General features: G+C 43.9%; 1 protein-coding gene across 2 annotated transcripts; it reads left to right on the top strand.

Annotated features, from left to right (window-relative positions):
- Positions 1–296: 296 nt before the first annotated feature.
- LOC102291449 (neuropeptide Y receptor type 1) lies at positions 297–27447 on the top strand. 2 transcript variants are annotated; one of them, XM_042228390.1, is made up of 5 exons: positions 297–560; positions 18748–19274; positions 20711–20952; positions 22311–22457; positions 22656–27447. In XM_042228390.1, the coding sequence occupies exons 2-5, from the start codon at positions 18966–18968 to the stop codon at positions 23104–23106; spliced, it is 1149 nt and encodes a 382-aa protein (XP_042084324.1). In that variant the 5' UTR covers positions 297–560; positions 18748–18965; the 3' UTR covers positions 23107–27447. The 2 variants fall into 2 exon arrangements, with proteins under 2 accessions (XP_042084324.1, XP_005952317.1); XM_005952255.3 differs by lacking the exon at positions 297–560 and having other exon boundaries at positions 17980–19274.

The following is a 27447-nucleotide window of genomic DNA, read 5'->3' as shown; positions in this document are numbered from 1 at the left end:
TTAACGTCCCCAGCACTGTAGATGGGTTGAAACTGACTGTGGTGTGTGGAGTGAGTGTTTTACTGACGGGGTGGGTAAAGGAAACACGCCTTCAGATCATGTATTCCAGTTTTTCAGAATAAAGTTTGTGTATTTGTCAGGGTAGTAAAATGTGGGATTAATCCATGAAATGACTGCATGGATGCCGTGAATGTTCAGCTTCCCCCTCAGCATCTGGTCCTGGTGTTTGGATGCTGAGGGCCCCCTCAGACTCAGGCCTCCTTAAACGTGTTTACGACCCTGGGTAAAGCTGCGCTGTTGTCACTGCTCCCTCCCTCCCTCTGACTCCGCACTGGTTGGAGCTCCTCCTGCTCACTCTCCGAGCGGCCGCCTCTCCGTGCGGAGCTCACAGGCGCCTCTCCGCAGATGGGTGACTGCTCCACTTCTCCCGCTCTTCTCCTCCCAAACACGGCGGCAGCTTCTTTCAGCTGTGTACCGCAGGCAGCAGCAGCAGCAGCCCCTGCGCCGAGCACAGAGCCAGGACTGACGGGAACCGCGCTCCAGGTGTAAGCTCAGCTCAGGTGAGGATCTTTGACGCTTTGTGTCTCTGTGCAGGACTGCAGCTGCGTCCATTTAAATGTGAGTCATGTGAACGTGTTGGCATTTCGCGCGTGCACCCAGAGAAGTGATCTCAGAGATGTGCTGTGTGTTCACCTTCCGATCAAAGCGTGAGACATAAAGGCTCACGTGCACGGACAGAAATTCATCTCAAAAGTTAAAATATGGAAGACCGAAAGTGCCCCCAAAAATCATGACGTCAACAAATTACTGATTAAAATGGTTAAAATGCTTTTACAGGCACCAGAAACCACACTGAAAATAACCATAACATCCACTGTAAAATGTGACACAAATGAAGAATAAAGTTTATGTAGTGACATCCCTGTAGTTCACTCACTGAAGGAGGAAACAGACAAACAAACAAATTAATTAATTAATTAATTAATAGTGAGCAAACAGTGACTACATTACAAAACAGACATTTTTCATAATGAATGAATTATTAAGATAGAAGGTTAAAGGGAAGGTAAAACAACATCGCTTCAGTCCCATTTCATACATTCAGTGCCTGCACTTCATTTCTGCCTTTGTTCTTTGGTGTGTATTTTATAAGATTTAAAAATGTATTTAATATTTACTGGCATCAGCATCCTTGTCATAATAGTCAGTTGGAGAGGATATTAAATGGCTCAAACAATAATTATTTATTTATTATATTCGTAAATATGCGACACGTTGATAGGCTTCTTTCTCTTTTTTGTCTCTTAATGATGACATTTAATTTCATGTGTTTGTGTGCCGAACGCATTTGTGCTTCCACATTAAAGGCATTGATGTCTGTGGAGTGCTTCCCACATCTTGTTAACATAATCAGCATCATTTTAATCATCAGTTCAATGTCACGGTTTGATTTCGAGAGAACGCTGGGCCTGTGTGAGGAAATGAAGCAGCGACCAGACTGATCCACACGTTTGTTCTGCACACTTCATTCAGTTTTATTTATACAACGCCAAATTACAACAGCGCCCCCTACAGGGCACTTTGCACTGTAAAGACTGCAATCATACAGAGAAAACCCTGACAGTCATGTGACCTCCTATGAGCCTATGACTGCCTACCTCACTCTGCTTTTCTTCCACACTCTTCAGTTTAAAAACAGTCACACTTCTTATTTACATGAAGCCCAGGTTCAAAACACCCTTGGTTCAGGTGTTGCAGTTGGGTGAAGCTGGAGGGTGGTGTCAGGCTTCTGTCTTCAGGCTGGAAGCGATTGGTAAAGTCCTGCCTGTCAGGGCAGCAGACTCCAAGAGGGACGGGGAGCGTGAAGCTCCGGCTGGCTTGGACTCGTTGACGTCTTTCTGCACTTTTCTAAGTTTGTAGCGTCAGTAGCAAAACAGCACCACTGTAGAGTCCATAATAATCACAGCTGGAAGGTGATCCTGCACTTTAAATTACTTTTGACCTGCTCCCACCAGAGCTGACACCTGTCCCACCTGCTGATTTGACCCTGAAGGTTTACCCAGAATGCATGCTGTGAGTGATCAGAAACGGGTCAAAGTGCTGCAGGTCGTTCCGACTCGGACAGATGATCACACATTTGTTCAGAGACCAGGTTCAGTCCTCAAACTGAGTATTTAACCCTTTAAAACCGGTCAGCGTGGACACGCTCCGTTTTGCGCAACTACTTTTAAATCCTTGTAGCACTGCAACCACGTGGGCTAGCGCAATAATTTTTTTTGCATATGAAACCGGAGGAGTTGTACTTACATCTAGTTCACAGTTTCCTTCCACATATAGCTTTGCAAAAACTGCATAAAAAGCGCTTGCAGGAACAAAAACATAATATTCCAGAAACGCGCTTTGCCGATCCGATCAGCTGTTCATAACACTTCCTACATTAGAATAGACGTCAGTGTGAGCTATCGCATGTCCTCCATTACCTGCCCAAAACCGGAAGTGACGTCACTTTCGCGGAAATGTAGTTTTTTACCATCAGGGCCTCATGAGCCTATACTGGTGTTTTTTAAAAGTTATGTTTGACTTTATGACTTTCTGTGTCGTTTCTGGGATGCTTAGGACTCATATTGCACTGCTGGAAATAGTTTATTTTGATGTATATGCTGCTTTTTTTTTTCAAATTTACACTATAATATTTATTTTCGTTTTTCCTGCAGTGTATAAAATTGGTGTATTTCAAAAATAAAACTATGAAGACACTTAAAATAAATTTCCTGTGGTGGGAAACTATTTTGTGCAACTTTTTTGTATTTACAGTTTTGAGGGATAAGTCTCTTAAATTTCTCTAACTAGAAATATATGTTAAAAAAACAAAAACAATTTTCAATTATTTTGTAGTTTATTGCACTTTCTTGCAATTTAGGTAATTTCTATGCACTTAATGCAAGCATATTATTAAAATTTGGGCTATAATGGTTGTATTGATGTATAGCAACTTGAAATGCTCCCAAAAATGGCACTACAGCATGTAAAAATATAATATAAGCTCTGGCAGACTTGGTTCTATGGTAGGTGTTAAAGGGTTAACTGATCTGGGTTCAGTTTCTATCAGAGCTGAACCGAGTGTTTCAGGCCTGAAAGTTTGATGTGGAGATCTGCTGGACTGATGAAGCTGCGAGGCTCAGACAGAGGGAGGCTGCCGAGCGGATGGACGGGTGGAGAACAACGGACTGACTGCCGTTAAACTCCTTGCTGTGAATGAGGACTTGTAATCCACTCTACCACAGTATTGTACACTGTATTCAAGTCTACAACATTAGGGGCGTGGCCTTTTTCACTGACAGGTGGATGGTGACACAGGCGGCTGTAGCTGCTAGCTGTCTGCTAACAGGATCTCTGGACTGTGTTTCTGTTGTTGGAGAATTTTAGAGTAATATTAATGACATCATGGGACCAATAATATGACTGCTGTGAGGTTACTGTACTAACAGAGCGTTCAAGAAGGTGGAGCTCCATGTCAGATTTAAATTCTAGGGTTTTATGTGGATGTTACTGAGCACTCAGTAGTGATGGTCTTTGGGTTTTATGATTTCAGTTTCTGATCATCTGTTCAGAGTCTGTGTGAGTACTTTAGTTTCCTTGGTTTTTCACATTTTACTTTGGTAGTTTTTGTCTGCTATGTCTAGGTTGAACTTTTACTTACTGTTCAGCAGTGGCTCATTCGTCTCCTGTTTGCCCGTCCACCGATCGGCCCTTGGTGTGTATGAATAGTCCTGTCCTCCTGTCGATCATCCGCATGTGCTCTTTGAGTTCAGTTTCTGTGTTTTCAGATTTCTCTTCTTTGGACTGTTTAAGTAAAAAGGTTCATGTTTGAATTTCAGTCCTGGTCCTGCAAACATGAACAGTAAGGTGTGTGTGTGTTTTGCAGTTTTTGCAGCTTTATCCTTACAGCTGTGGATCGCCTGTTTGTCCCATTGAGCTGCATCCGTCTTCTCGGCGAGCATTCACCATGTTAGGAACTTCAGCTGCTCGGTCGCTGCCACAGATTCTATTTGACCTTTGAACTGCAGCACAGCAGTGATTATGAATGAAGGAAGACCTTAAACATGGCATCAGACTGACGAAGCGGAAACAAACATCCAGGACGCGGTGTGACGCCTGGCTTCACCTGAGCTCATGAAGCTCAGCAGTGAGCGTTTGCACTTGATCTCCACAACTTCCTGTTCCTGTCTCGGAGCTCCTGTCCCTATGAAGAGTTTGGAGCTGACCAAATGACTTGATTTGGATCGAAAAGCAAAACAAAAGACAGACTATGTAAATGATTTTAACAGTTTTCCTACAGGGAAGGATGTGACATCACAGTGATGCAGTGAGTTTATCACAGAAGTGAATTCTCCAGAAATAAATTGAAAGAATCCGTTCTGCACACAGCGATAGAGTCAGGGCAGCCTGAGCGTCAGCGAGTGCTCTGAGCGTTACATCCTCCTGTCAGCTGACATCAGCGTCAGCTTGGCCCGCTGGACTGGTGTTTTACGCCGGCCCACGGCCACTCACTGATGACACAAAGAAAACAAGCATGAAATCTGTTAGAAGCCACAGTCTGCTCACTGCTGAGTCACTCAGGGCTGCTCAGGAACATCTGAGCCCCCCGAGCTCCTCAGACCTGCAGCTGTCTGAGGTCTACGGAAATTTGTGGTTCTCAGCTGAATGTGCTGTGGTGATTTGTCTGTTCTGCTTTTATTTTGGAGGTCAGGTTCAAATGTGGTGTAGAGAGGACCTGAACACTGGAGGCTTATCATTGGCTTATTTGAAAGTCCATAGGATAAAGTCCAAACTACAACTGCATGTCCTCAACAAAAGACAGCTGTGAAACATGATTCAGAGGAAATATCACAGAAAAAAACAACTCTAACGAGAAGCTCAAAACACTAAAGAAACCAAACTCACCAAAAACCAGGAAGTATCAACCAGGAAGTGAAATCCAGGAAGTGAAAATGTCTTCTAGTCACATTTTCAGAAAAGCAGACTTCCTGTTATCCTGCCACGTGACTGGTGACAGGTGAGCTTCCATGACTTCGTTGTCATGGTCGGTCTGTTGGGGTGCTGTCACAGCTGGGGGATCTTCTCGTTCTCTTGTAAGTAAAAGTGATCATTTCTCAGCCGGCCATCTTTACATCAGTGAAATGTCGCTGAACGATGATGTGGTGGCATCAACATCGCCTCAATAAAACACAATTGTGTTTACAGACATCTTCAGTGAAAAACACGTGAAACATGCCTCGCACTCCTGATTCACTCACTAATGGTTTTAGTGATGAGATCCCCCATAGGTGTTCTGTCCGGCTCTGGAGGATCTGTCTTTGGTTTCTGAGGATTTATGCCTCCGGGATAACACCTGATGTAGATCACCTCACCGTGAGGTGTCTGTGAGAGCTGAGCCACATGCTGTGAGTCAGTGGAACATGGCACTTGATGGAAACACCATTATTCATCCTGCCCCTCGTCCCTCTGTAACCAGGATGTCATTGGGCTTGTTAATCACGCCGTCGTCCCAAAATGAGAAGCTGAAGAAAATAAAAACTGTCTTCAAAGTCTGAACACCTGCGTGGATTTCAGCATGATAGAGGTGTGTCTGCTATCCAACAGGGGGCGCCTGCTTTGATTTATTTTTAATTTCTAAGTGATTAAGATGAATCATCACATCTTGATGCATTATCCAGGTAAGTAAATCCCTAAAAGTTGATTCTGTTCAGTGATCACTCTTACTGTGTGCACGCTGAGCTGTTGAGAGTAGGATTGTTCGTTCGGGATGAGAACATCTCTGGAATCATTTTCATCATCATGCTAATTGTATTTATCTCACAGCTGCTGGAGGAAGTGAGCAGATTAGCTCCTTCCTGCTGCCTTTAGGGGTGTAATGGTCACCCTCGCCACCCCTCAGCCTAAACCAAGACGTAATTACAGCAGTGAATGAGAAAGCAGTGGGCTGTCTTTGTGTCTTTTAGCATCCCTGTTCCTGAATTGTTCTGTTATAAAAGCATTAGAGGGGCTGGACCGACGGGCGTTGGCTCTGATGGAATTGGGCTTGACTAGAAATCTTCTGTTGGGGCGGATTACCAACAGAGTGCCGTTCTGATTCTCAGCCATGAGCACGACCCGCGGGCTGCAGGACATGTTCACCTACTCATCACCGGTATGTGGAACCTCCACTTGTCTGTCTATCCATTCATCCATTTGGTGCTGCAGAGCTCTCAATTCAGCTCAATTCAGTTTTATTTATATAGCACCAAATCACAGCAACAGCTGCCTCAAGGTACTTTATATTGTAAGGTAGACCCTACAATAATACATACAGAGAAAAACCCAACAATCATATGACGCCCTATGAGCAAGCACTTTGGCTACAGTGGGAAGGAAAAACTCCCCTTCAAAAAGAAGAAACCTCCGGCAGAACCAGGCTCAGGAACGGGCAGCCAACTGCTGCGACCGGTTGGGGTGAAAGCAGGAAGACAAGATAAATACATGCTGTGGAAGAGAGACAGAGATTAATAACAACTAATGATTCAATGCAGAAAGGTCTATTAATGCATAGTGAGTGAGAAAGGTGACCTAAAAAGAAATACTCAATGCATTATGGGAATCCCCCAGCAACCTAAACCTACTGCAGCATAACTAAAGGAAGGGTTCAGGGTCACCTGCCTTTTAAGCGTAATCTAAAACTAACTCTTTTACGAGATGTCCACACCTACACGGGTATTTTTGAAAACGCAGCTGTTTTGTCCACATGTAAACGGCGTTTCGAATCACCGAAAACTAAGATTTTTTTAAAACTCATTTTTTTGCGTTTACGTGTGGACAAGGAATACAGAGTTCGTCATGCAATGTCAAAGGTATGTGCCTTTTTTGTGCGCCACGTCATTGCTTACATGAGAGGAATTGCAGAATGGCAGATAGTCAGATTAACAGTATTTTGTCTATCTTCAGGTTTTACACGCTTACATATACACACGCAGTTACTGTCCCTCCATTTAGAAAGGCAGAGGCATCACGGTGTGATTATTTTACATGTAGTTGTTTTTTTTCCTGTGTAATAATATTCAACATTGCAATCAATATATTTTTCAAAAAAATGCCTCTCTGTGGAAAATGGGTTTAAAAGCATAAACAACTGTGGGATACTGTTTGTCCGTGATTTGGAGAGCCCAGCGCTGCTCCCGATGAAGGGAAAACCAATTCTGCAGGGAGACCTACCTCGGCACTTGTGCAGGTGAAACCAAAGGAAAGATCTGCTTCACCATATTTTCTAGTCTTTGGCTCAGAATGAAGTTGGTTTGGAAACATATTCAACAATGCTTCATCTCCTGCTTTGCATTTGTGTAGGCGCCCCGTTCTAGCAGTGTCCAAGCGTTGTTGGTTTTTTTTTCCCCTTTTCATGCTGCGCCCCCCCCTGCAATGGCTCTGCGCCCCCCCCTAGGGGGCGGGCCCCACACTTTGGGAAGGTCTGTATTAACTGAAGGCTTTTCAGAGATTTTTTAGGACATCCTAATTGCAGGGAATTACAGGAGAAGTAATAAATGCATGAACTAGTTTTTCAGCGTCACTCTGAGACAGGATATTTCTAATTTTAGAGATATTGCACAGAAGAAAGCATATTTGTTTAATATGTGCATTGAAGCACATATCCTGGTCGAAAATGACTCCAGGGTTTCTCATGGTGTTATTGGAGGCCAAGGTAATGCCATCTAAAGTAAGAGTTTGTTTAGATACCATATTTCTAAGATTTTCAGGGCCGAGTCCAATAACCTCAGTTTTATCTGAATTTAGAAGCAGAAAATTAGAGGTCATCCAGGTCTTTAAAACTTTCCTGCAGTTTAACTAATTGGTGTGTGTTATCTGGCTTCATGGATAGATAAAGTTGGGTGTCATAAGCATAGCAGTGTATGTATGTGTGCTAGACCTTCTGATGATACTGCCTAAGGGAAGCATGTATAATGTAAACAGAATTGGTCCTAGCACCTACAGCGTGCTCTAATCATTCTAATAGAATATTATGGTCAACAGTATTGAACACTGCACTGAGGTCTAGCAGGACAAGCACAGAGATGAGTCCACTGTAAGAGGCCATAAGAAGATCATTTGTAACCTTCACTAAAGGTGTTTCTGTGCTGTGATGAGCTATGAAAACTGACTGACACTTTTCAAATAAGAAAGTCTGCGGGTCTCCATGTAATCGGTTTACTGTTCCAATACTTTTAGCCCTCACTGTACTTCCATCTGTGACTTCATCAAACATGTAAGAATAACCAGGAAGTGTGAGTACGCCATCTGTAATAGTGTGGTGAGCACACGAGCAGAGATTTCCTCCTCTTTGTGTGTCCTTGAATTGCATCCCGCCCTTCCCTTCCCAGCTTCATATTCATTATGAGAAGTTTTTTCCCTTAGCTTTAAAGACACTTTCAATCCTAACAGACATTAAACCTGAAGGATCATTTCACCCCCACTGACCGCCCGGTCATGCCAACAATCTGAGCTCTGCGACGTGGCGGAGACAGACAGCTCGCCGGCCCGCAGGCACCACCGTCTGCATACATGCAAACTCGATGGCATGAAGCTGGCGCTAAGACGAAAGCGTCAGCCCTCTGGAATCATCTGCCACATCGAACTGATATCAAACATCAGGATGTGACCTCTGTGATGGCTGTCCTCACCCGCCTCCGCACAAAGGAAACCTTCATAGCTTAATCCAGCTCAGATTTCATGGCTCTACTGCGTGGCTGTCCCACTTCCACACTCAGAGAAACACAAGTTATTTATATCCGTGCAGCCAGAACACACTCTTCCAGCAGAAAGCAGCCGCAGAGCGCCGAGAGCTCCCAGCCAACACGAACGTCTCAGTGCTGAACATTCGAAGCTCAAACACATTCAAGTTGTTGGTTTAATGTGTGCGTGCTCCCCCTCTGCTGCACAGACCACAAACATGACGGGCTCGACGCTGTGCTGCAGGTGACCTCCTTCCTGCAAGACGTTCCCTCTCACATCGACACACAGTGAGCTGCAGCTTCTGCAACTGTTCCGGTATTTTTTTCCCATGATGAGAGCAACAAACCAAACAGAACCTGCAGTTCCTCTGACGTCCAGCAGAGGCAGCAGTGAGACCGTCCTCATAGACTTCCATGTTAAAACAAACCTGTTTGGTCTCTGTAGATAATTTAAACCTTCATTATATTCGTTTAAGGAAGATATTTTTGTAACTCACCTGTTTGCATTACGAGGAGTGTGGCCTCTTTGACTGACAGGTGGATGATGACACAGGTGCTGTAGCTGCAAGCTGTCTGCTAGCTTCACCTGAACTGGACCTTTGGACCATGATTGTGCTTTTAGACATCATGTGACTAATAATATCGCTGCTGTGAGGTTACTGTACTAACAGACCATCTCAAAGAAATTCTAGGATCCTCATTGGATGTTACTGATTAGCTGGTGTCTATCTGATAGCTAAGCAGCACCTTCTGGTTGAACTATGGTCATGGCGTGGCTGTAAGCTGTACTAACCAGTGACATAGAACATGAAGATAAATAATCTCAGTCACCCAAACCTGTCATGCACATTTTGAATATTTTACAGAATGTCAGCCCTAAAAAACGTTGATATTTTTTCCAGCGTTTTTGATTCTCACCACTTCTTTAGTTCATGAAATGTTTGGAATTGATGAACAAATTTCAGCAGTTTTTATGGAGATCATCACTCCTATAACAAACAGATTAAGTCTTCAGACTGTGACGCCTGCAGTGGTGGTAAAACTGATCTGGGTTCAGTTTCTCACAAAGCTTTAATGTGTTTTTTAACCCAGAGTTTCATGTGGAGATCTGCTGGACTGATGAAGCTCAAACATGCAGCAAAAAGCCCAAAATGTGGACCTATGCAAGTGTACCTGAAGGGTCTGTGAGGCTGAACATGTTCACAGTGTGAAGGGGACATAATGCATCATTGATTAAACAAAGAGCAGCTGACTGTGATTAGTGTCTGATGGAACAACCCTGTTGCACAGCTTTCCTCTGCAGCCCACAGATTACACTGTGCACATTCTGTAAACTCAAAGAGTCTGAGTGCTCTGATTCTCTGCGCAGCTGCCGCTCGGTGAGGTCGGCTTAGGTAATGTGTTCTGAGGAAAGAGAAAAGGAAGAAGAAATGAAATATCAAAGATCAGCAAGGTCATCGGGGGTAAATGGGCAACTGCAGGCGGAGTAGCAGCACCTCCACGTCTTCACAGATTCTGGTCATGCACCAGACTTCATAACTTCACCGAAGGTTCAGGCATGCGCTCAGAAACAGCACATGCATGGCCCGAGTGGAATTCTGGTTCTCCTTCTTAAATTCACCACGATGATGTCACCCCGATCTTCCATCACGCTTTAAAAAGTGCACACTATGAGCGTCTCAGGCTGTCCTAAACTTGAGCCCCATCAGCTTCACGCCTGCAGGAGTCCAGCTGAAGTAGCTGAAGTATTAACAGCAGCCAGATGAACCCACTTGTGCCTTTTTCTGGACTGAGTTACCCAACATGTTTGATCCTGTGTGTGGACAGAAGAACCAGAGCCACCAGGCTTCTTTTATCTCCATGGACCAGCTCTTCATAGTCATATGAAGGCATGTGTGATGGAGATGGTGATCAGGTTGAAATTTTACTGCAGAATCTGCTCTGAATCTGTGCTGTGGGATACGACAGAGCCGCCTCTCACACTGTTCCCATTAACAGTGTTTCATAGAGGAGTTCAAAGCAGTGGGTGAACGTCAGCCTGTCGGCTGCAGAAAGTGAGCTGTCAGTCACAGATGGGAAGATGTGGGAGGAAGGAAGTTCAGACATTGTTCAGCCATCTGACGAGTGTGTTGGAGGACTTGTTTTAAGTTGGCACTCAAATCAACACGCTTTCATTTATGGGTAGAAATGAGGCAGAAATTTATCATAAAGCCTGAAAAATCTAATTTCAGTTGCTGTAGGAAATTTGAACCAGAGCTGAAAGATGCAGTCTTTTATTTTGAATCCCTTTTTCCTTTCAGAGTTGGAGCCATTAAGCTCTGCTTTTGCACTGAAAAACTGCTGGACTGTTACTGTGAAAACAGAGTCCAGCAAGCTGTTCTGCAATTAACTTCAATTCAGTTTCATTTATACTTAGTTCATTTACATTTATATATATTTATATAAATCACAATATTAATACTGTGAGGTAAAGATGCTACAATAATACAGAGAAACTCCAGCAGTCACATGATTCTCCCCACCCACATCTAAAAACCCTCCCTTTTAACAGGAAGAAAAGTCAGACAGAACCAGGCTCAGAGAGAGGTGGCCATTTTTTTCACATCCATGACAGACTGTGTGGGAAACATGGATGCAGCCACCACAATGCCACTGGATTCTGGACTCTGTGACCTGAAGCCTTAGGCCCGGGGTGGCCAACTCTGGGCCTCAAGAGCTGGTGTCCTGCAGGTTTTAGATGTGTCTGTGATCCAACACAGCTGATTTAAATGGCTAAATTACCTCCTCAACATGTCTTGAAGTTCTCCAGAGGCCTGGTAATGAACTAATCATTTGATTCAGGTGTATTGACCCAGGGTGATATCTAAAACCTGCAGGACACCGGCTCTCGAGGCCTGGAGTTGGCCACCCCAGTCTTAGGCTGTGTCGAAATTCAGGGGCCACATCCTTCGGAGGTCACATTTGTAGGCCGATTACATGATGACAAAGGCTGTCCAAATCGAAGGTTGCTCCAAATGTGGCCCAGAAATGCGTCCTCCTTTTCCCCAGATTTGAAGCATGGGCCGGGTGTATCGTTCGTGGCCCACCATATCCCAGGATTCATTGCGAATAAGGGTTGAAGAAAATCTTTTGAGAAAAACGGCAGGTGGTTGAAGTGAAGCAATCCAGAAATAAACTTTTAAAAGTAAGTACTGTTTTTTTTTTTTGTTTTTTTTTTTTAATCTCATTAAAAATATCCAGCGGAACAAATTTAGCATAATGAAAAGTTTTTAAAAATTCAATGTAGCTAACATGCATTGGTGCATGAAGGATTTTAAATGATTGTGTGATTTTAAATACATAAAATATGTCCATGTGATTCTATTAGAAAACTTTGTTTTCATCTTGCAAGTTAACAGATATTTGATAAACTTCTCCTGCTTTTGTTGTTAACTGCCATGGCTGATTTTCTTCTGCAAGCGTCCAGAGTAAGGAGAGACTGAGAAGGGACAGAGGCTCTTCATCCCTGATGAAACACCAGCACAGGTTCAGCAGTGTGTGAGGAAGAGGAGGAGAAAAAGGAGCCAGCAGCAGCTGAGAGATGAAGAGGAGAACAGGGGGAGAACAGGCAGCTGTTCTCTGTACATGAAGGATGGCTGAAAATATTTAAAACAGTTTTCAGATATTTGCTTCGTGTATTTGCAACACAAACTATAACAGCTGCATACAGGGAACCACTGACTGATGTTTATCCTGCAGGACAGGATCTGACAGGGAAAGAAGAGAAAATAAAAGTAACCATAGACAACTTTGATAATGATCTAATTTATCCAGAATGTATTTAGTCAAAATATTCTTTTTAATAACAATGGGATTGTACTGGTTTCAGTGGGAAAAGTATGCAAGTAAGAGGTTCAAAGAGCTGTGAAAAGCTGTACATTCATAAAGTATGTATGTAAAATACAATATTTTATAACGATGTTGTTTCTGTGTCATCTCTATTCCTTGAGACTCTTTTACCCAAATATCAGCCTCTTTAATGCTCTGATATCTTCAACATCTTAAATTATATTGCCCAGTTTTCTCATCAATAAAAGAATATTTACTGCATCAGTCTGATTTCCATTTTATGTGAAATGTACAAGGATCAAATCTTTGTAGTTAATTTTTGGGATTTTTTGGGATATTGCCCTTTAATATAACTAAAGATTTCAGCCAGTGGTCACTGTATATTAATATTTGTCTGTTAGACAGTCACAAGTTATAAATGATATGAAATAGAAATATACAGTGGGGCAAAAAAGTATTTAGTCAGCCACCGATTGTGCAAGTTCCCCCACCTAAAATGATGACAGAGGTCAGTAATTTGCACCAGAGGTACACTTCAACTGTGAGAGACAGAATGTGAAAAAAAAATCCATGAATTCCACATGGTAGGATTTGTAAAGAATTTATTCGTAAATCAGGGTGGAAAATAAGTATTTGGTCAATAACAAAAATACAACTCAATACTTTGTAACATAACCTTTGTTGGCAATAACAGAGGTCAAACGTTTACTATAGGTCTTTACCAGGGCCCTGTGCTTCGTACGTCGCTCACTACATCCAAGATCAAATGAAACATCCAAGACCAAACCATCGCGCTAACCGTGAGCGCGCTAATCCGGTTCCCCGAACACACCTGCTGTTGACGATTAGTACAGCTGGACGCAGTAATGTGACATCACTGGGTGTCGTAAAAGGGGCTACGCATCGATAGTAGAAACATTGATCGGCAACCCTCTGATTGGTCGGCGAAAATGTCGACGGAGCGCGCTCGGCTCGGTATTTTTCGGCAGCAGAGCAAGAACTCTTGAGTGAGGGATTTCAGGAGTTTCAGAGTTTAATTAAAACGCAAGGGAACACTGCAAAGGCTGCAAAAGCAAGGAGAGAGGGCTGGCAGAAAGTTGCTGACAAATTAAACTCGTAAGTAATTTAATAAGAACAATAATAATGGAGTGGATTGATATAGCGCTTTCAAGGCACCCAAAGCGCTTTACAATGCCACTATTCAGTCACTCTCACATTCACACACTGGTGGAGGCAGCTACGGTTGTAGCCACAGCTGCCCTGGGGCAGACTGACAGAAGCCAGGCTGCCATATCGCGCCATCGGCCCCTCTGGCCAACACCAGTAGGCGGTAGGGTAAATTTATTATATTACACTATATTATCCAATATTATATTACATTATATTATATATGTTATATTATATCCCCTTTCACATTAGAGCCACAACAGGACCCACTAGAACATGGGAACAAGTAAAAGTGAAATATAAGAATATTCTACAGAATGGTAATATTTATCACTTATATTGCTTTTAGTCTCTTGGAAAGAGACCCTGAAATAATCTGTTTGTTTATAACAGCAACCAAGAAAAGGGCAGAGCAAAAAAAGACAGGTGGTGGTCCTGCACCCCCTCGTCAACAAGTTGGTTAAGTAAATAATACCCTCACGGGAAAATCGATATCTCTCTATGAGCACACTGTCGCGCTGAGCTAAAGGATCCTGTCTGTCCCGCAATATACGCTGAATTCTGAAAACTCTCCTTATCAATCTTGCACCTTCCGCAGGACATGGCTGCGACAGGCTTCCCAAATCCACCTTCGCTTTTATAGCCGTGGTCTCTCATCTTGATTACACGAAGTAATTTGCAATTACTACTCTGAAATATGAATTACATCTGTAATAATCACATACATGTAATAGATGTTAATAGTACATTTCCCTTTTTTAGGAAATGACCTGTATGTATCTGTGTGAAATCAATAAATGGATCAGGTGCTGCATTGATCTTTAGTTACATTGATGTTATTTATTTATGGTGAAACAGTGGTGGAATATCGCTGTTGCTTTCGTATAAATGACGCGGGCATACCTGCGTGGCCGCGATCTAATCCTGTTTACATAAAGTAAACCTGCTCCCCAGCAGGTTTACGCTTACGGCTCTGTTGCTATGACAGCAAGTCCCGGATGGCTTCGGGGAACCGAACGATCCTGGATCACGCGAAATCGTCAACAATCTACATCCAGCTAACTTACTTAGCGCGGTACGAAGAACGGGCCCAGGTTTGCACACACAGTAGCTGGTATTTTGGCCCATTCCTCCATGCAGATCTTCTCGAGAGCAGTGATGTTTTGGGGCTGTCGCCGAGCAACACGGACTTTCAACTCCCGCCACAGATTTTCTATGGGGTTGAGGTCTGGAGACTGGCTAGGCCACTCCAGGACTTTCAAATGCTTCTTACGGAGCCACTCCTTTGTTGCCCGGGCGGTGTGTTTTGGATCATTGTCATGTTGGAAGACCCAGCCTCGTTTCATCTTCAAAGTTCTCACTGATGGAAGGAGGTTTTGGCTCAAAATCTCACGATACATGGCCCCATTCATTCTGTCCTTAACACGGATCAGTCGTCCTGTCCCCTTGGCAGAAAAACAGCCCCATAGCATGATGTTTCCACCCCCATGCTTCACAGTAGGTATGGTGTTCTTGGGATGCAACTCAGTATTCTTCGTCCTCCAAACACGACGAGTTGAGTTTATACCAAAAAGTTCTACTTTGGTTTCATCTGACCACATGACATTCTCCCAATCCTCTGCTGTATCATCCATGTGCTCTCTGGCAAACTTCAGACGGGCCTGGACATGCACTGGCTTCAGCAGCGGAACACGTCTGGCACTGCGGGATTTGATTCCCTGCCGTTGTAGTGTGTTACTGATGGTGACCTTTGTTACTTTGGTCCCAGCTCTCTGCAGGTCATTCACCAGGTCCCCCCGTGTGGTTCTGGGATCTTTGCTCACCGTTCTCATGATCATTTTGACCCCACGGGATGAGATCTTGCGTGGAGCCCCAGATCGAGGGAGATTATCAGTGGTCTTGTATGTCTTCCATTTTCTGATGATTGCTCCCACAGTTGATTTTTTCACACCAAGCTGCTTGCCTATTGTAGATTCACTCTTCCCAGTCTGGTGCAGGTCTACAATACTTTTCCTGGTGTCCTTCGAAAGCTCTTTGGTCTTGGCCATGGCGGAGTTTGGAGTCTGACTGTTTGAGGCTGTGGACAGGTGTCTTTTATACAGATGATGAGTTCAAACAGGTGCCATTCATACAGGTAACGAGTGGGGGACAGAAAAGCTTCTTACAGAAGACGTTACAGGTCTGTGAGAGCCAGAGATTTTCCTTGTTTGAGGTGACCAAATACTTATTTTCCACCCTGATTTACGAATAAATTCTTTACAAATCCTACCATGTGGATTCATGGATTTTTTTTTTCACATTCTGTCTCTCACAGTTGAAGTGTACCTCTGGTGCAAATTACTGACCTCTGTCATCATTTTAGTGGGGGAACTTGCACAATCGGTGGCTGACTAAATACTTTTTTGCCCCACTGTATATACCTTGAATTTTAACTGAAATATAATATTTGAGACAACTGAGTTAAATTTCACCTCTGAGGATTTTTTTTTCTTCAAAAAATGAAGTATATATAGTAAAATATCAATAATGGAAATCATTTTACATTTATACCATCAAAATGAAATGAGACCTTTCAAGAGCTACACTAGCAAACTATTTTACTAGCTAAACTTAGCATAATTGGCTCAGCACATGGCTGTAATGTTCACCCAGATACATCACACGGAGATGAAACAACACAATTTTCTTCAGTAAAAGTAAAAAAAATGACATAAAATAAAGATTTTCTCTATTTCTGTCAAACCACAGCTGTAGCTGGTTTTGGACACATGTAGTAGCATACCAGCTGAGCAGACAGTGGGCGGAGTCAAGTTGAGACATTGCAAAATTCATTGTTGGAACATTAACGGTAACCTTGTCGGGTTTTCTGATAACCTCCTGCATGAAATCTGCAGAGACCTGTGGGCACTGTCTTTGCCGAACTGACATCCAGCAGATGTCAGAGGAACTGATTGATCTGGGTTGCACCTTTTGGATGTTTTCAGCTCTTGGGTCTCTGTTGGACTTTTCTATATGACCAACTACATTTTGCAGCCAGACGAGTCGCCCCCTGCTGGCCATTAGACAGAATGACCGAACACCTGCCTGGAGACAGAAGATTTGTTGTCAGGCGATGATGTAGTAAACATGCCGTGTTTTGTGATGTTTTTCTGCACAGCAGAGGAAACGCATTGTTTCCAGATGTTACTGGTGTTGTCTCGTCAACATCTGTCAAGCTGCTGTCCTGTGTTGGAGCTTTACGTGTGCATATTTTAAAAACAGTGTGGATCTCTGAGTGTTCTTGTGCGGGAGCGAGGGAGCAGCAGATATGGAGCTGTGTGATGGCTGCCATGACAAGCGGGTGGCTGCTGCGAGTGAGTCAGAGCGTGGCTGTGCACAAACACCTGTGAGTGTGTCTCATTTGGTGGCAGTTCAGTCCCTCAGGGCTGATGAAGGCTGTCAGTGGAGGGCGAAATGAAAGAGTGGTCGAGGCAGACAGCTGATGGTGTCGATGTGCATGTGATCAGAGGACGCGCGCTGCCTGCAGCAGCTGATGCTTTAAAAGCTGTATCTTAATTAAACCGTTAAGTCAGCACGTCGCAGATAAGTGAGAACACGGGTCGTTAAAACAATACTGACTGTGGGTGTGTGTATAGTTTGTGCACATGTGTAAGAACATTACATATATCATACATGACAGTTCAAACTCTGATATTCTTTAAAACCACAGAGGGCTACAGTGTATCAGCAGCTGATCTCAGCTTATAGTTGTTAGCATCAGAACCTTTCTAGACTCCCTGCTCCACAGGGGGTGCTCTCGAGCTGCTCCGGAATGAGGGGGCTTTGTGGAGCTGCAGAACAGAGCGGATCATCATTGTTTTCTGTCATCTGATCAGTATCTCTGAAATTAGAAATATCCTGTCTCAGATTGACACTGAAAAAGTAGTTCATGCATTTAGTACTTCTAGGCTAGACTACTATGATTTGTTATTATCAGGATGTCCAAACAACTCCCTGAAAATCCTTCAGTTAATCCAAAATGCTGCAGCAAGATTACTGACAGGGACTAGAAAGAGAGAGCAGATTTCTCCTATACTGACTTCCCTTCATTGGCTCCCTGTTAAATCCAGAATTGAATTTAAAATCCTGCTCTTTTCATACAAGAATAATCAATAAATAATTAGGCCCCATCTTATCTTAAAGACCTTATAGTACTGTATCACCCCATTAGAGCACTTCACTCGCAGACTGTTAGTTGTTGTTCCTAGAGTATTTAAAAGTAGAATGGGAGGCAGAGCCTTCAGCTTTCCAGCCCCTCTACTGTAGAACCAGCTTCTAGTTTGGATTCAGGAGACAGACACTATCTCTACTTTTAAAATTAGGCTTCAAAGTTTCTTTTTTGCTAAAGCATATAGTTAGGGCTGTATCAGGTGACCCTGAGTCCTTTCCTTAGTTATGCTGTTATTGGTCGGTCAGTGCACATGGCTGCCCGTCCCTGAGACTGGTTTTGCCGGAGGGTTCTTCTTGTGATTCGATGCCATACAAATAAAACTGAATTAAATTAAATCGTTGCATGAGTTATGGTGAGAGCAAACTACAGTCTGATGATTTGGAAGGTCTGACTGTTGGAGAGCTGAGCTAGGATTTTTGTTTTTTTTCTGCTACTTGTGCACATGGAGCGACTGTCGGGCTGTGAGGAGTGTTTTTAGGCTTCCTGTTTGAAGTGCAGCCCTCACGCTGCAACGTTTTAGCAAACGCCGACAGTCAGATAGTTGGAGAGTGGTTTTTCTGCCGAGTGTGTCCCAGTGAGCTGGGCTGCATAATGTGCCATTACACCCACGCTGGCAGTGTACGCTAACGAGTGTCTCTGGACGATGGAGTGCAGCTCAGCATGAGATAGCAGCATGTGCTGATGTATTCATTCACTCCTCCTCTTCACCTTTCTCCTCCTCTGCCTGTCCGCTGAGAGCTCCTCATCTCCATCTTATTACTCGCTGCTGTTTTGTGTTCTTTGCAGAAAACGCTGCTGCAGAGCTGATCCCCGGGGAAAGAAACACAGGACGCCATATTTGATTCCATCATCCAACTCCTCACAGCACGTAGCTGGGTGCTGTTCTCCTCCTCCTCCTCTTCCTCCTCGCCCCTCATTGTGTTCTGATCCTCTTTATTGTTGGAAGTTGAGTCGCCACCGCTGGGTTGCCCGCTCCCTACTTCCTCCTCCTCTCCCTTCCTGCCATGTCCAACGACAGCGGCGTCCTCCACGTCTGGGAGGCCTCCGATTGGGCAGACACCTCTCAGTGCCCTCCCTCAGTAGGCGGGGCAACATTCCTCATCGTGGCATACAGCGCTGTCATTGCCATTGGGTTGCTAGGCAACGCAGGTCTGGTGTTCATCATTGCCCGGCAACAGGAGTTGCGCAACGTCACCAACATCCTGATCGCCAACCTGTCGTGCTCCGACATCCTTATGTGCATCGTGTGTCTGCCCGTCACCGTCATCTACACGCTGATGGATCGTTGGGTGCTGGGGGAGGCCCTGTGCAAGGTCAGTGTGCCGTGCACGCTCACCGCTGCTGGGACAACAGCACTCACCAGTGTGCAATCATCACCTTTTCCTTCAAAAACAATAAAGAGACGACAGTGAGAAGCTGTCTGCAGGGCTGTGTTGTCAGCCTGAGCACAGTTTCACACCGAGCCTGCAGCTCCTTCCTCCTGGAGTCAGCTGCAGGAGTATCTGAAGGAGCTGCTCTTCTTCAGGCAGCTGTAAAGGACTTGAATACCTGAATATTATCCGCTTCATTTCTGGCACTAGATGCTTACTTTTACTAAGATAATCATTCTTTGTTGACATGGAGTTTCTAAGTTATGGTTGTTTCTTTTATTTTAACTACTGTAAGTACTGCTAGCTTATGACTGCACTGCTGAACACTGAATTAATGAGCGTTCAGAACACAGGACGTGCTTTTAAAAGAGATTTTAAATCTCAAGTGTGTTTTTCCTGGTTAAATAAAAAATAAAACCATAACCTTCACATTGGCAGAACCTCACTCTGGGCCACCGGCCTGATAAGCTACCACTGAGGCACCTTAGACAGGAAGGGTCCAGGCTCACTGGCCAGCAGTTTCCAGTGACTTTCAAAATAAGAGTCATCCAGCATTGTCAGACAGATGTAAAATTAAAAATGAGCCGGGGGGGCAGTCCAGGTGCTGACTCTGCCCACCCTGAACATGGATTGCATACTCCTTTTATTCTCCAAAGTTGTGTTGATAAATGAAGACTGTTAGCTTTCCACTGCTTAGTGATGCAGATGAGTCAGGTACGCAGGTGAGACCAGAGGATGATACAAGCCTGTGTTTGTGCTTCCTCTGGAAGCATGTCTGTGGGAGCAGAGGGATAAGTGGTGGTCTGCTCCACACAGGAACGTAATGCTTCTCAGTCTGAGTGACCGACCACCTGAAAGCCTGAGCAGGCTTCACAGATAACAGATCGGTTTTAATTACAAGTTTGTGTCACCTCATTTAATAAAAATCTGAAATTAGACAGCAAACAGCAGCAACTCAGAGCCGCTGATGTTACAGATTTAGAAGTTCAGTAGCACCAGATCTGATGGAGCAGAGATGAAGAACAACGCTAACACGGAAGTGAGAGCCATCCATGGCAGTGTTTCATGTGCCCAGCAGGCCGAGCAGCACTTTACCTGCAGACCAGGTACCGCCTGCCCTGCTCACCTGTAGGTGTGTTCATTCACATTTTAAAAGAGAAAAAAAAACTTGCCTTCATTTGCTCACTGTGAGGTCATCATGAAGCTGTCAGCTGATGTAACAGGGGAAACTGAATACATTTGGATGAATGGATAAAAGTGTGATGTCACAGCGTGAAGGTGGAGCTGGTCATGACCATGGGGCCGTGCTCTCACAGTGTACCGCGAGCTCGATAACCACACCTTCAGTTTGTCCTCTGCTGTGTTTCGTGCCCGTCCAGGTGACGCCCTTTGTTCAGTGCATGTCGGTGACAGTGTCGGTCTTCTCCCTGGTGTTGATCGCTTTGGAGCGCCATCAGCTGATCCTCCATCCCACTGGCTGGTCCCCCGCCGCGGGACACTCCTATCTGGCTGTGGGGCTGACATGGCTGGTTGCCTGCTTCATTTCACTGCCTTTCCTCTCCTTCAACATCCTCACCAATGACCCATTCCAGAACATCAGCCTCCCTGCCAACCCCTTCAGGTGAGATCTGGGATACAGGTGTTTCTTAGCTTCAGTCCAGAGATGCTGTTTCATTTTAAACTGAAGCTGAGCTGAGCTATGAGGACACATAACTGATTTTCTCAAAGCCCAGAGTTTATTTTTATTCTTTGGAAATGTTCGGTATTTGTCACACAGCCCAAAACGCCTTGGGCTTGTTTTGCATTTAGCTAAAAGCAGCGTAGCCCTAAGACGTTCAGCAGCAGAACTCATCAGGGGAATAAAGTCTGCTGCAGCACAATAAATGAACCTGAATGTGTCTCAATCCGACCGTCTGGACATTAGCCTGTCAGAAATACTTAATGAACACTTTAAGAAAGACCTTTTATCCTCGCAGGTTCCTGTACCAACTGAAGTCTTTAGAACCGGTTCAGGGCCATCAGAGTCACTGAAGGAGGTGTTTATTTACAGTTCTGATTTTGTGGAAGAAGAATGTCAGCATTTGTTGGAGTTTCTTTAAATTCCGCTCTGGTGCCTGGTGATAGAGACGCAGAGAGTGTTTCATCTCAATACAAGAGTTTGTATTTACTTCATTTAACAAGAAAACTGAAGATGCATTTCTGTTGGCTCAGACAGTCAGGGAACAGCACTGTATCTGCTTATCAGCACATCTAAAACCTGAAAACGTTAAGGTGAGTGGACCTGCCGATTTCAGACTCTGATAACAGGACTGAGACAAAGACAGCTTTGCTCTAAGGTCAGAGAGAGTATGATTTAGATATGAAGGGACCTGGTTTTATTGATTCTGGTGTGCAAGCAGGTAAAAATTCAAAAAAAGCCACTAATGTAGTACCAGTAAACCCCTGTACATCCTCAGTACGTTCCCAAACATGTATGTTCCAGAGAAGCAAGCGGTTCATACGAGGTTCAGTCAACAAAATAAAAAAGCCTCTTTTTCAGAGCCTTCCTCTCATGAACCTCTGGGCAGTTTCATCTGTTAGTTTCTGATCTCTAAGTGAAAATTCTGTTACATATTTATACCTCTGAGATTAGCGCTGGATGCCAAGCAGGTGAAAATGCCATCAAATGGGTCAGACATAGACTTAGACTTAAAGCTTTTTATTGTCATTGTGCAGTTTCTTGCACAGCGAAATTGGGTAAACTTCTGGGTCAGGAGTGAAGTAATGTTCAGAACTGTCACCAGAGGTTGGACACCAGCCTCAGTAAAGTTGTGCTCAGTGGGATATTACATCGAGGCACAGATGTTTTGGGATATTGCTTAGTGCAGAAGTTACACTAAGCAATATCCCAAAACATGAGATCTTCAACTTCCTAAATCAGTGCTTCTAAAAGTTAAATAAGTGTTTCCGTTTTCATTATCCATGTCTGTCTTGTTTAAGGGATCATTTGATCTGTATGGAGCTGTGGCCGTCAGACAAGCATCGCCTAGCCTACACGACCTCGCTGCTTATCTTCCAGTACTGCCTGCCCCTTCTGCTGGTGCTCCTCTGCTACCTCCGGATCTTTCTACGCCTGAGACGTCGCAGGTCACACAGCTTTCCGTTCACTCACTCTGTGATAACTCGGTTCATCCACATCATCTTTAACTGTTCGTGTTATCGTGTCAGATTAGAGCTCTGTGTGGACACTGTGTGTGGTTACGCTGTGAGTTAATGCTTCTTGAGGTTTGCTGTGACATTTCCTGGTGGATTGTCTGATGATGGATGTCATGCTGTGTTGTGCAGGGACATGCTGGAGCGCAGCAGGAGGACTCGAGGAGCCCAGAGGATAAACGTAATGCTGCTGGCCATCGTCATAGCCTTTGCTCTGTGCTGGCTGCCACTGAATGTCTTCAACACTCTGTTTGATTGGCACCACCAGGCCCTCCCAGACTGTCAGCACGACACAGTCTTCTCTGCCTGTCACCTGACGGCGATGGCCTCTACCTGCATTAACCCCATCGTTTACGGCTTCCTCAACAGCAACTTCCAGAGGGAGCTGAAGTTGACACTGCAACGCTGCCAGTGCGGCAACCGGGCTACAGAGAGCTACGAGAGCTTCCCTCTATCCACCGTGGGCAGTGAGGGCATGACCAAAGCAACGTCACTCAACAGGATGGGCTCGATGTGCATCCCCTCACCAAGACCTGAGATTGGTTCAGCAATACTTGCCAAGACATTACCAGCTGCCACCTAAAATCAAGGACTATGAGAACTGTCTTCTGACAGGTGGTTCATCAGCGGTTCACAGCTGGAGGCAGTGTGCTAACAGCTGGCTGGGATGACTGTGTAATCAAATGCTGCTTCATCTTGGCTTGGGTTCCATCACTTCACTGCCAGAGATAAACAGCTGATTTGACCTGTCACCAAATGTTTGGTGACAGGAATGAATGAAGAGGCTGAACGATGCTGCTTTGAGTCCCGAACACGAGCAGGAATCCTTGTTTAGAGTAACTCTACTGAGTGACAGAAGAGAGAGGAGGCAGGAGAGCTGGTAGCAGGGACTTTTCAGTAAGACACGCCCCTTAGTTACTATAACTAGGGCTATTAGTTTTAGCTTTTCTCGAATGTTGTTTGAGTGCTGCAACCAGCCATTCTACAGCATGTCAAAATGGCAACATTCTAACGACATTCTAGTGTCATAGACACAGTGGTGGGTTCTGTTGGTCAGTCTGTTGGTTGGACAGTCTGTCCACCAACAGACTGACTGACAGAACAAACAGCTAACCAAAAGACCATACAACCAACAGACTAACAAACCAGCTGACCAAAAGATCATACAACCCACAGACCAACCAATGGACGGAGCAGCTGATCCACAGACCGTCCACCCGACAGACCGACAAGCTGACCTACAGACTGTCCACCCAACAGACCAACACACTGACCAGCTGACCGACAGACCATCCACCCAACAGACCGAACAACAGACCAAAAAGCTGACCCACAGACGGTCTAACCAACAGATGGACTGACCAATAGACCGACCAGCTGTTCAAAAGATCGTCCAACCAAAGACTTTGGTGTTGAAAGAACTGAAATCAGCTCACCTAACAGAGTGTCAGCAGCTGCAGCGCCATATTTTCTTCACATTTTTCTACAGACAGAACCAGTGGCCCCTCCCACTCTGCAATGAAGCAGGGGATGTTGGTGGAACCAGGTTACACTGCTTTGAAGTTTTTTTTTGTGGAAAGAGCTCAGCAGGAGCACAGACTGTTACTGCTGCTGAAAAATGTACTAAAAACTGAAGGAAACTAACAAAATCAAGTTTAAAAAATGGTTCTATTACCGAAGCCAATGTGAGATCTCTGGCTATCTCTGCCAACATTTACTGCCAAAATTCTTTTGCAGTTCTTCAGTTTACTTTCAGACACAAATTATTTAGTGTTGCACACAGGTGTTGATTTGATGAGATGAAATGACGACTGTGACTGACAGTTGTATAAAATCACCTAGCAATCGGGTTAACATTTGAGACCGTTTTAAGTAGCTGAGTAAAAGCTGTAAAAGTTAGTAGTAGGTCCCAGGTAAAGTGTCAGCATCTTGAACAGCATAGAAATAAAACCAGAGCTCTGTCACAGTGTAGCTGCCAAGCATGCCAGTGTTGCAGGCTGTTTTAAAGCAGTTAAAGTAGATCTGTCCTGTTCTCTCTTATTGTCTGTCACATATATCCTTTTCATTTTAAACATCACCAAAATTTCAAATATTGTGCTCAGAGTATGTAGAAATAATCACTGAGGCTGTGCACAGCTCTAAATTAATTTAATCTTTTTTCTCTATTCTTGGAACTGTATTTGATGCCACAGACAGAGATGATGTCCTTGAATGGTCATCTCATTTCACCCACTTCTGCTAAAGGGGGGCAGAAATTAAATGAATGTTGGTTTACATTACAGGGAAAGAAGTGAAGGCCTAATGTTTAATTAATAGTGGTTCATTTGAGCTACTCTGGCTCAAGATTAATAATACATAACTCAGAATTAGGATAAGAGGACCCTGTCAACACAGAAGTCATTTTAATCTCTTAGTATAGACATGCCTTGTATTAACGGTTTGGGGTTTAGTTGAGTTACGTTAGGTTAGGTTCAGTTGAGTTCAGTTGATGAGTTCGTTGAGGTGGGGTGCGGTTGGGCGAGGTTGAATTGATGAGTTGGGTTGAAGTGAGTTTGGTTGAGTTGGGTTAGGTTAGTGTAAACGATGTGCAACAGACCCGACCACATCTCAGCGCTTTTCTGCGTACACTTTTCTTTATTGCGATTACTGTTCATAACAATACTCACACTGCAGCTTTCCAGCTCACAGGAGAAGATTAGTAACTTACATGCAGCGGAAAACAATATGGTTGCAGGTTATATGGTCATATGGTTAACAATTGCAGAAGTTGTTAATAAAATCCACTGAGTGAGTGACTCTGTGCTAATGTTAGCGTTTATATACTTGAGCCGATTTTGTCCTAATTTCAGTGACTGCATCTTAAATAACATTTTTAAAGATGTTATTTAGCCTTATTCTGTGCTGAATGAAAAGAAATGTTTCACACTCAGTTTGTAGCAGCTTCACACACTCTTACACTATTCTACTGTTCATGTCAGATGTACTGTTATAGTTACAGTTACTATTACACTTACAGTTATCCATCCCTGTCTTTCTTCCTTTTTGTTAAAGCATAAATTTTATTTCTTATATCTCTAAAATCTCCTCCTGTCTTTTGCAGATGGAAAATAATGCCGTTTTTGGGATTCTTTCCAGTACGGGTTTTCAATTTGATCAACATTTGAGCAATTTTAGAAGCTATAAATTTTCCATACATCCGAATGATAACAAATGTTAAAAGACCCAGTTTCTAATCTCCTTCTTAAAAAATAAAACCTATCTGGCTGTGCATGTTTGTTCTCTCTGTGGAGTCATTTCTGTTTTAAACTCATTTCGTTTTTGGTTCAAATGACCAAACGTGGGACCAAACTTTTCTTTCTCATATAACTGGGGATGAGTTTCCTCTGTCAGCTTCTTCATGCCATTTAAGTGAGAAAGGTGTAGTCTGTGTGGGGCTGTTGGGTAATGTAGTGCAGAATGTTTTCATTAAAAACACCAAGTTTAAAGTTGAAAAGTGTCTTTGTTGTTCTTTCCTTCTCAGGCAAGAAACTTTTGTGGGATCCTGCCCATAGAAAACATAGAACACTTTTTGCCAATCTCCCTTCAAGACCTTCTGCACCTCTGGATGGCCGTCAATATGCTTCTTCTTCTTCTTAAAGGGCTTCATATAAATCCTAATATTACTACCAGAAGAGCATGAGAAGAGTCTTGAAGGTCTTGACTGCCCAAATTAAAAACAGGAAAGGTTTCATTCTAGCTCACATACCTTCTTCCTGTTCCAGGATTAGTTCAAGAAAATGCTGAATTTCTCAAAACTGCGGTTTTCCTCAACATAACAATCCAGGTGGATGTTTTCAGATTTTTACAGAATGGATTTTGGAAGAGGAAGCGAGCTGCTCGCTAGCAACACTAACACTAACCTAACAGTAACAACACAATCTGCACCCAGATGGATTGGTCCAGAGGGAATGAGAGTGGATGGCTGGCAGAACTGGATGGGGTAATGATTGATTGAAGAGGCTTTTTACAGGTTAGAGTTATTAGTATTTGCTCTTTTAACTGCTCAGGCATCAGTCTCTATGGCTGAAGAACACTGCAGTTCTTCTGCTGTCCAGCAGAGGCAGCAGGGTTTACAGTCTGATACACAAACGTTATAGATAATTTCCTCCTTCATAACAGCTGTATGGTTGGAAGCTTTTTATAACTTACTTGTTTAATGTGTTTATTGTTAGGGGCATTGCCAGTTGTGCGAATTTTTCTAATTACAAGTCATATTTATGTTCATGTCTTATTTTTTTAAGCTGAGCTGCAGTCTGTGCACAAGACAAATAAATTCAAAACTTGACTTTTTTCCCCAGAGACAGTGTTAGAAAAATATCTGTGTAATCTGATGACTGATAAATAATGAAGTCATTAGCTGTAAAGTTCCAGACTGTGGCCACACTGGTGACCATTCTTATGTTTTGATCTAAGTTGAACTTGTAACCTGCAGAGAAATCAAAGCGCACAGCTCCCTCAGAATGCTCACACCTCTGCTCGGTGGATCTCAGAGAGAAGAAATGAGCCAGGTCTCCTGCTGAGCGGGCCCCTTCAGGAGGCTGAGGAGGTGGCATTGGAGGCTAGAGAGCTCTCTCGTTTATCCCCACACAGCTCACTGCTGTGCAGTCAGGCTGCTGCCATCAGACACTGAAGGAAACCTGCACAGGTGAGCTCACCTGAAGTTCACATAGTGACCACCGGTGTCAGTAACAACAGTGATGTCCTGGAAGCTGTGCAGAACTCTTTAACATTTGCATCTTAAACCTTTTTTTAAGTGAACAGCACAGACAGCAGGAAGACCCCAAGCACCACAAGAAAAGGAGCGCGCACACACACAAACACTTTCACAAACACAGACAGACACATACACACACATGTTGGTATTACAGCAGCACCGGAGCGAAGA

The sequence above is a fragment of the Haplochromis burtoni genome, unplaced genomic scaffold (genome assembly GCF_018398535.1).
Source record: "Haplochromis burtoni strain Fernald_Lab_line unplaced genomic scaffold, NCSU_Asbu1 Contig_320, whole genome shotgun sequence".
In the NCBI taxonomy this organism is placed as follows: domain Eukaryota; kingdom Metazoa; phylum Chordata; class Actinopteri; order Cichliformes; family Cichlidae; genus Haplochromis; species Haplochromis burtoni.
This window is presented reverse-complemented; position numbering and strand designations above follow the sequence as displayed.

Bases quoted from the DNA above. Each gene is read 5' to 3' on its own strand.
- LOC102291449 (XM_042228390.1), top strand. From the start codon at position 18,966: ATGTCCAACGACAGCGGCGTCCTCCACGTCTGGGAGGCCTCCGATTGG. The intron at 20,953-22,310 runs GTGAGATCTGGG...GTCTTGTTTAAG, and splicing joins CTCCCTGCCAACCCCTTCAG to GGATCATTTGATCTGTATGG. The intron at 22,458-22,655 runs GTCACACAGCTT...TGTGTTGTGCAG, and splicing joins CTACGCCTGAGACGTCGCAG to GGACATGCTGGAGCGCAGCA.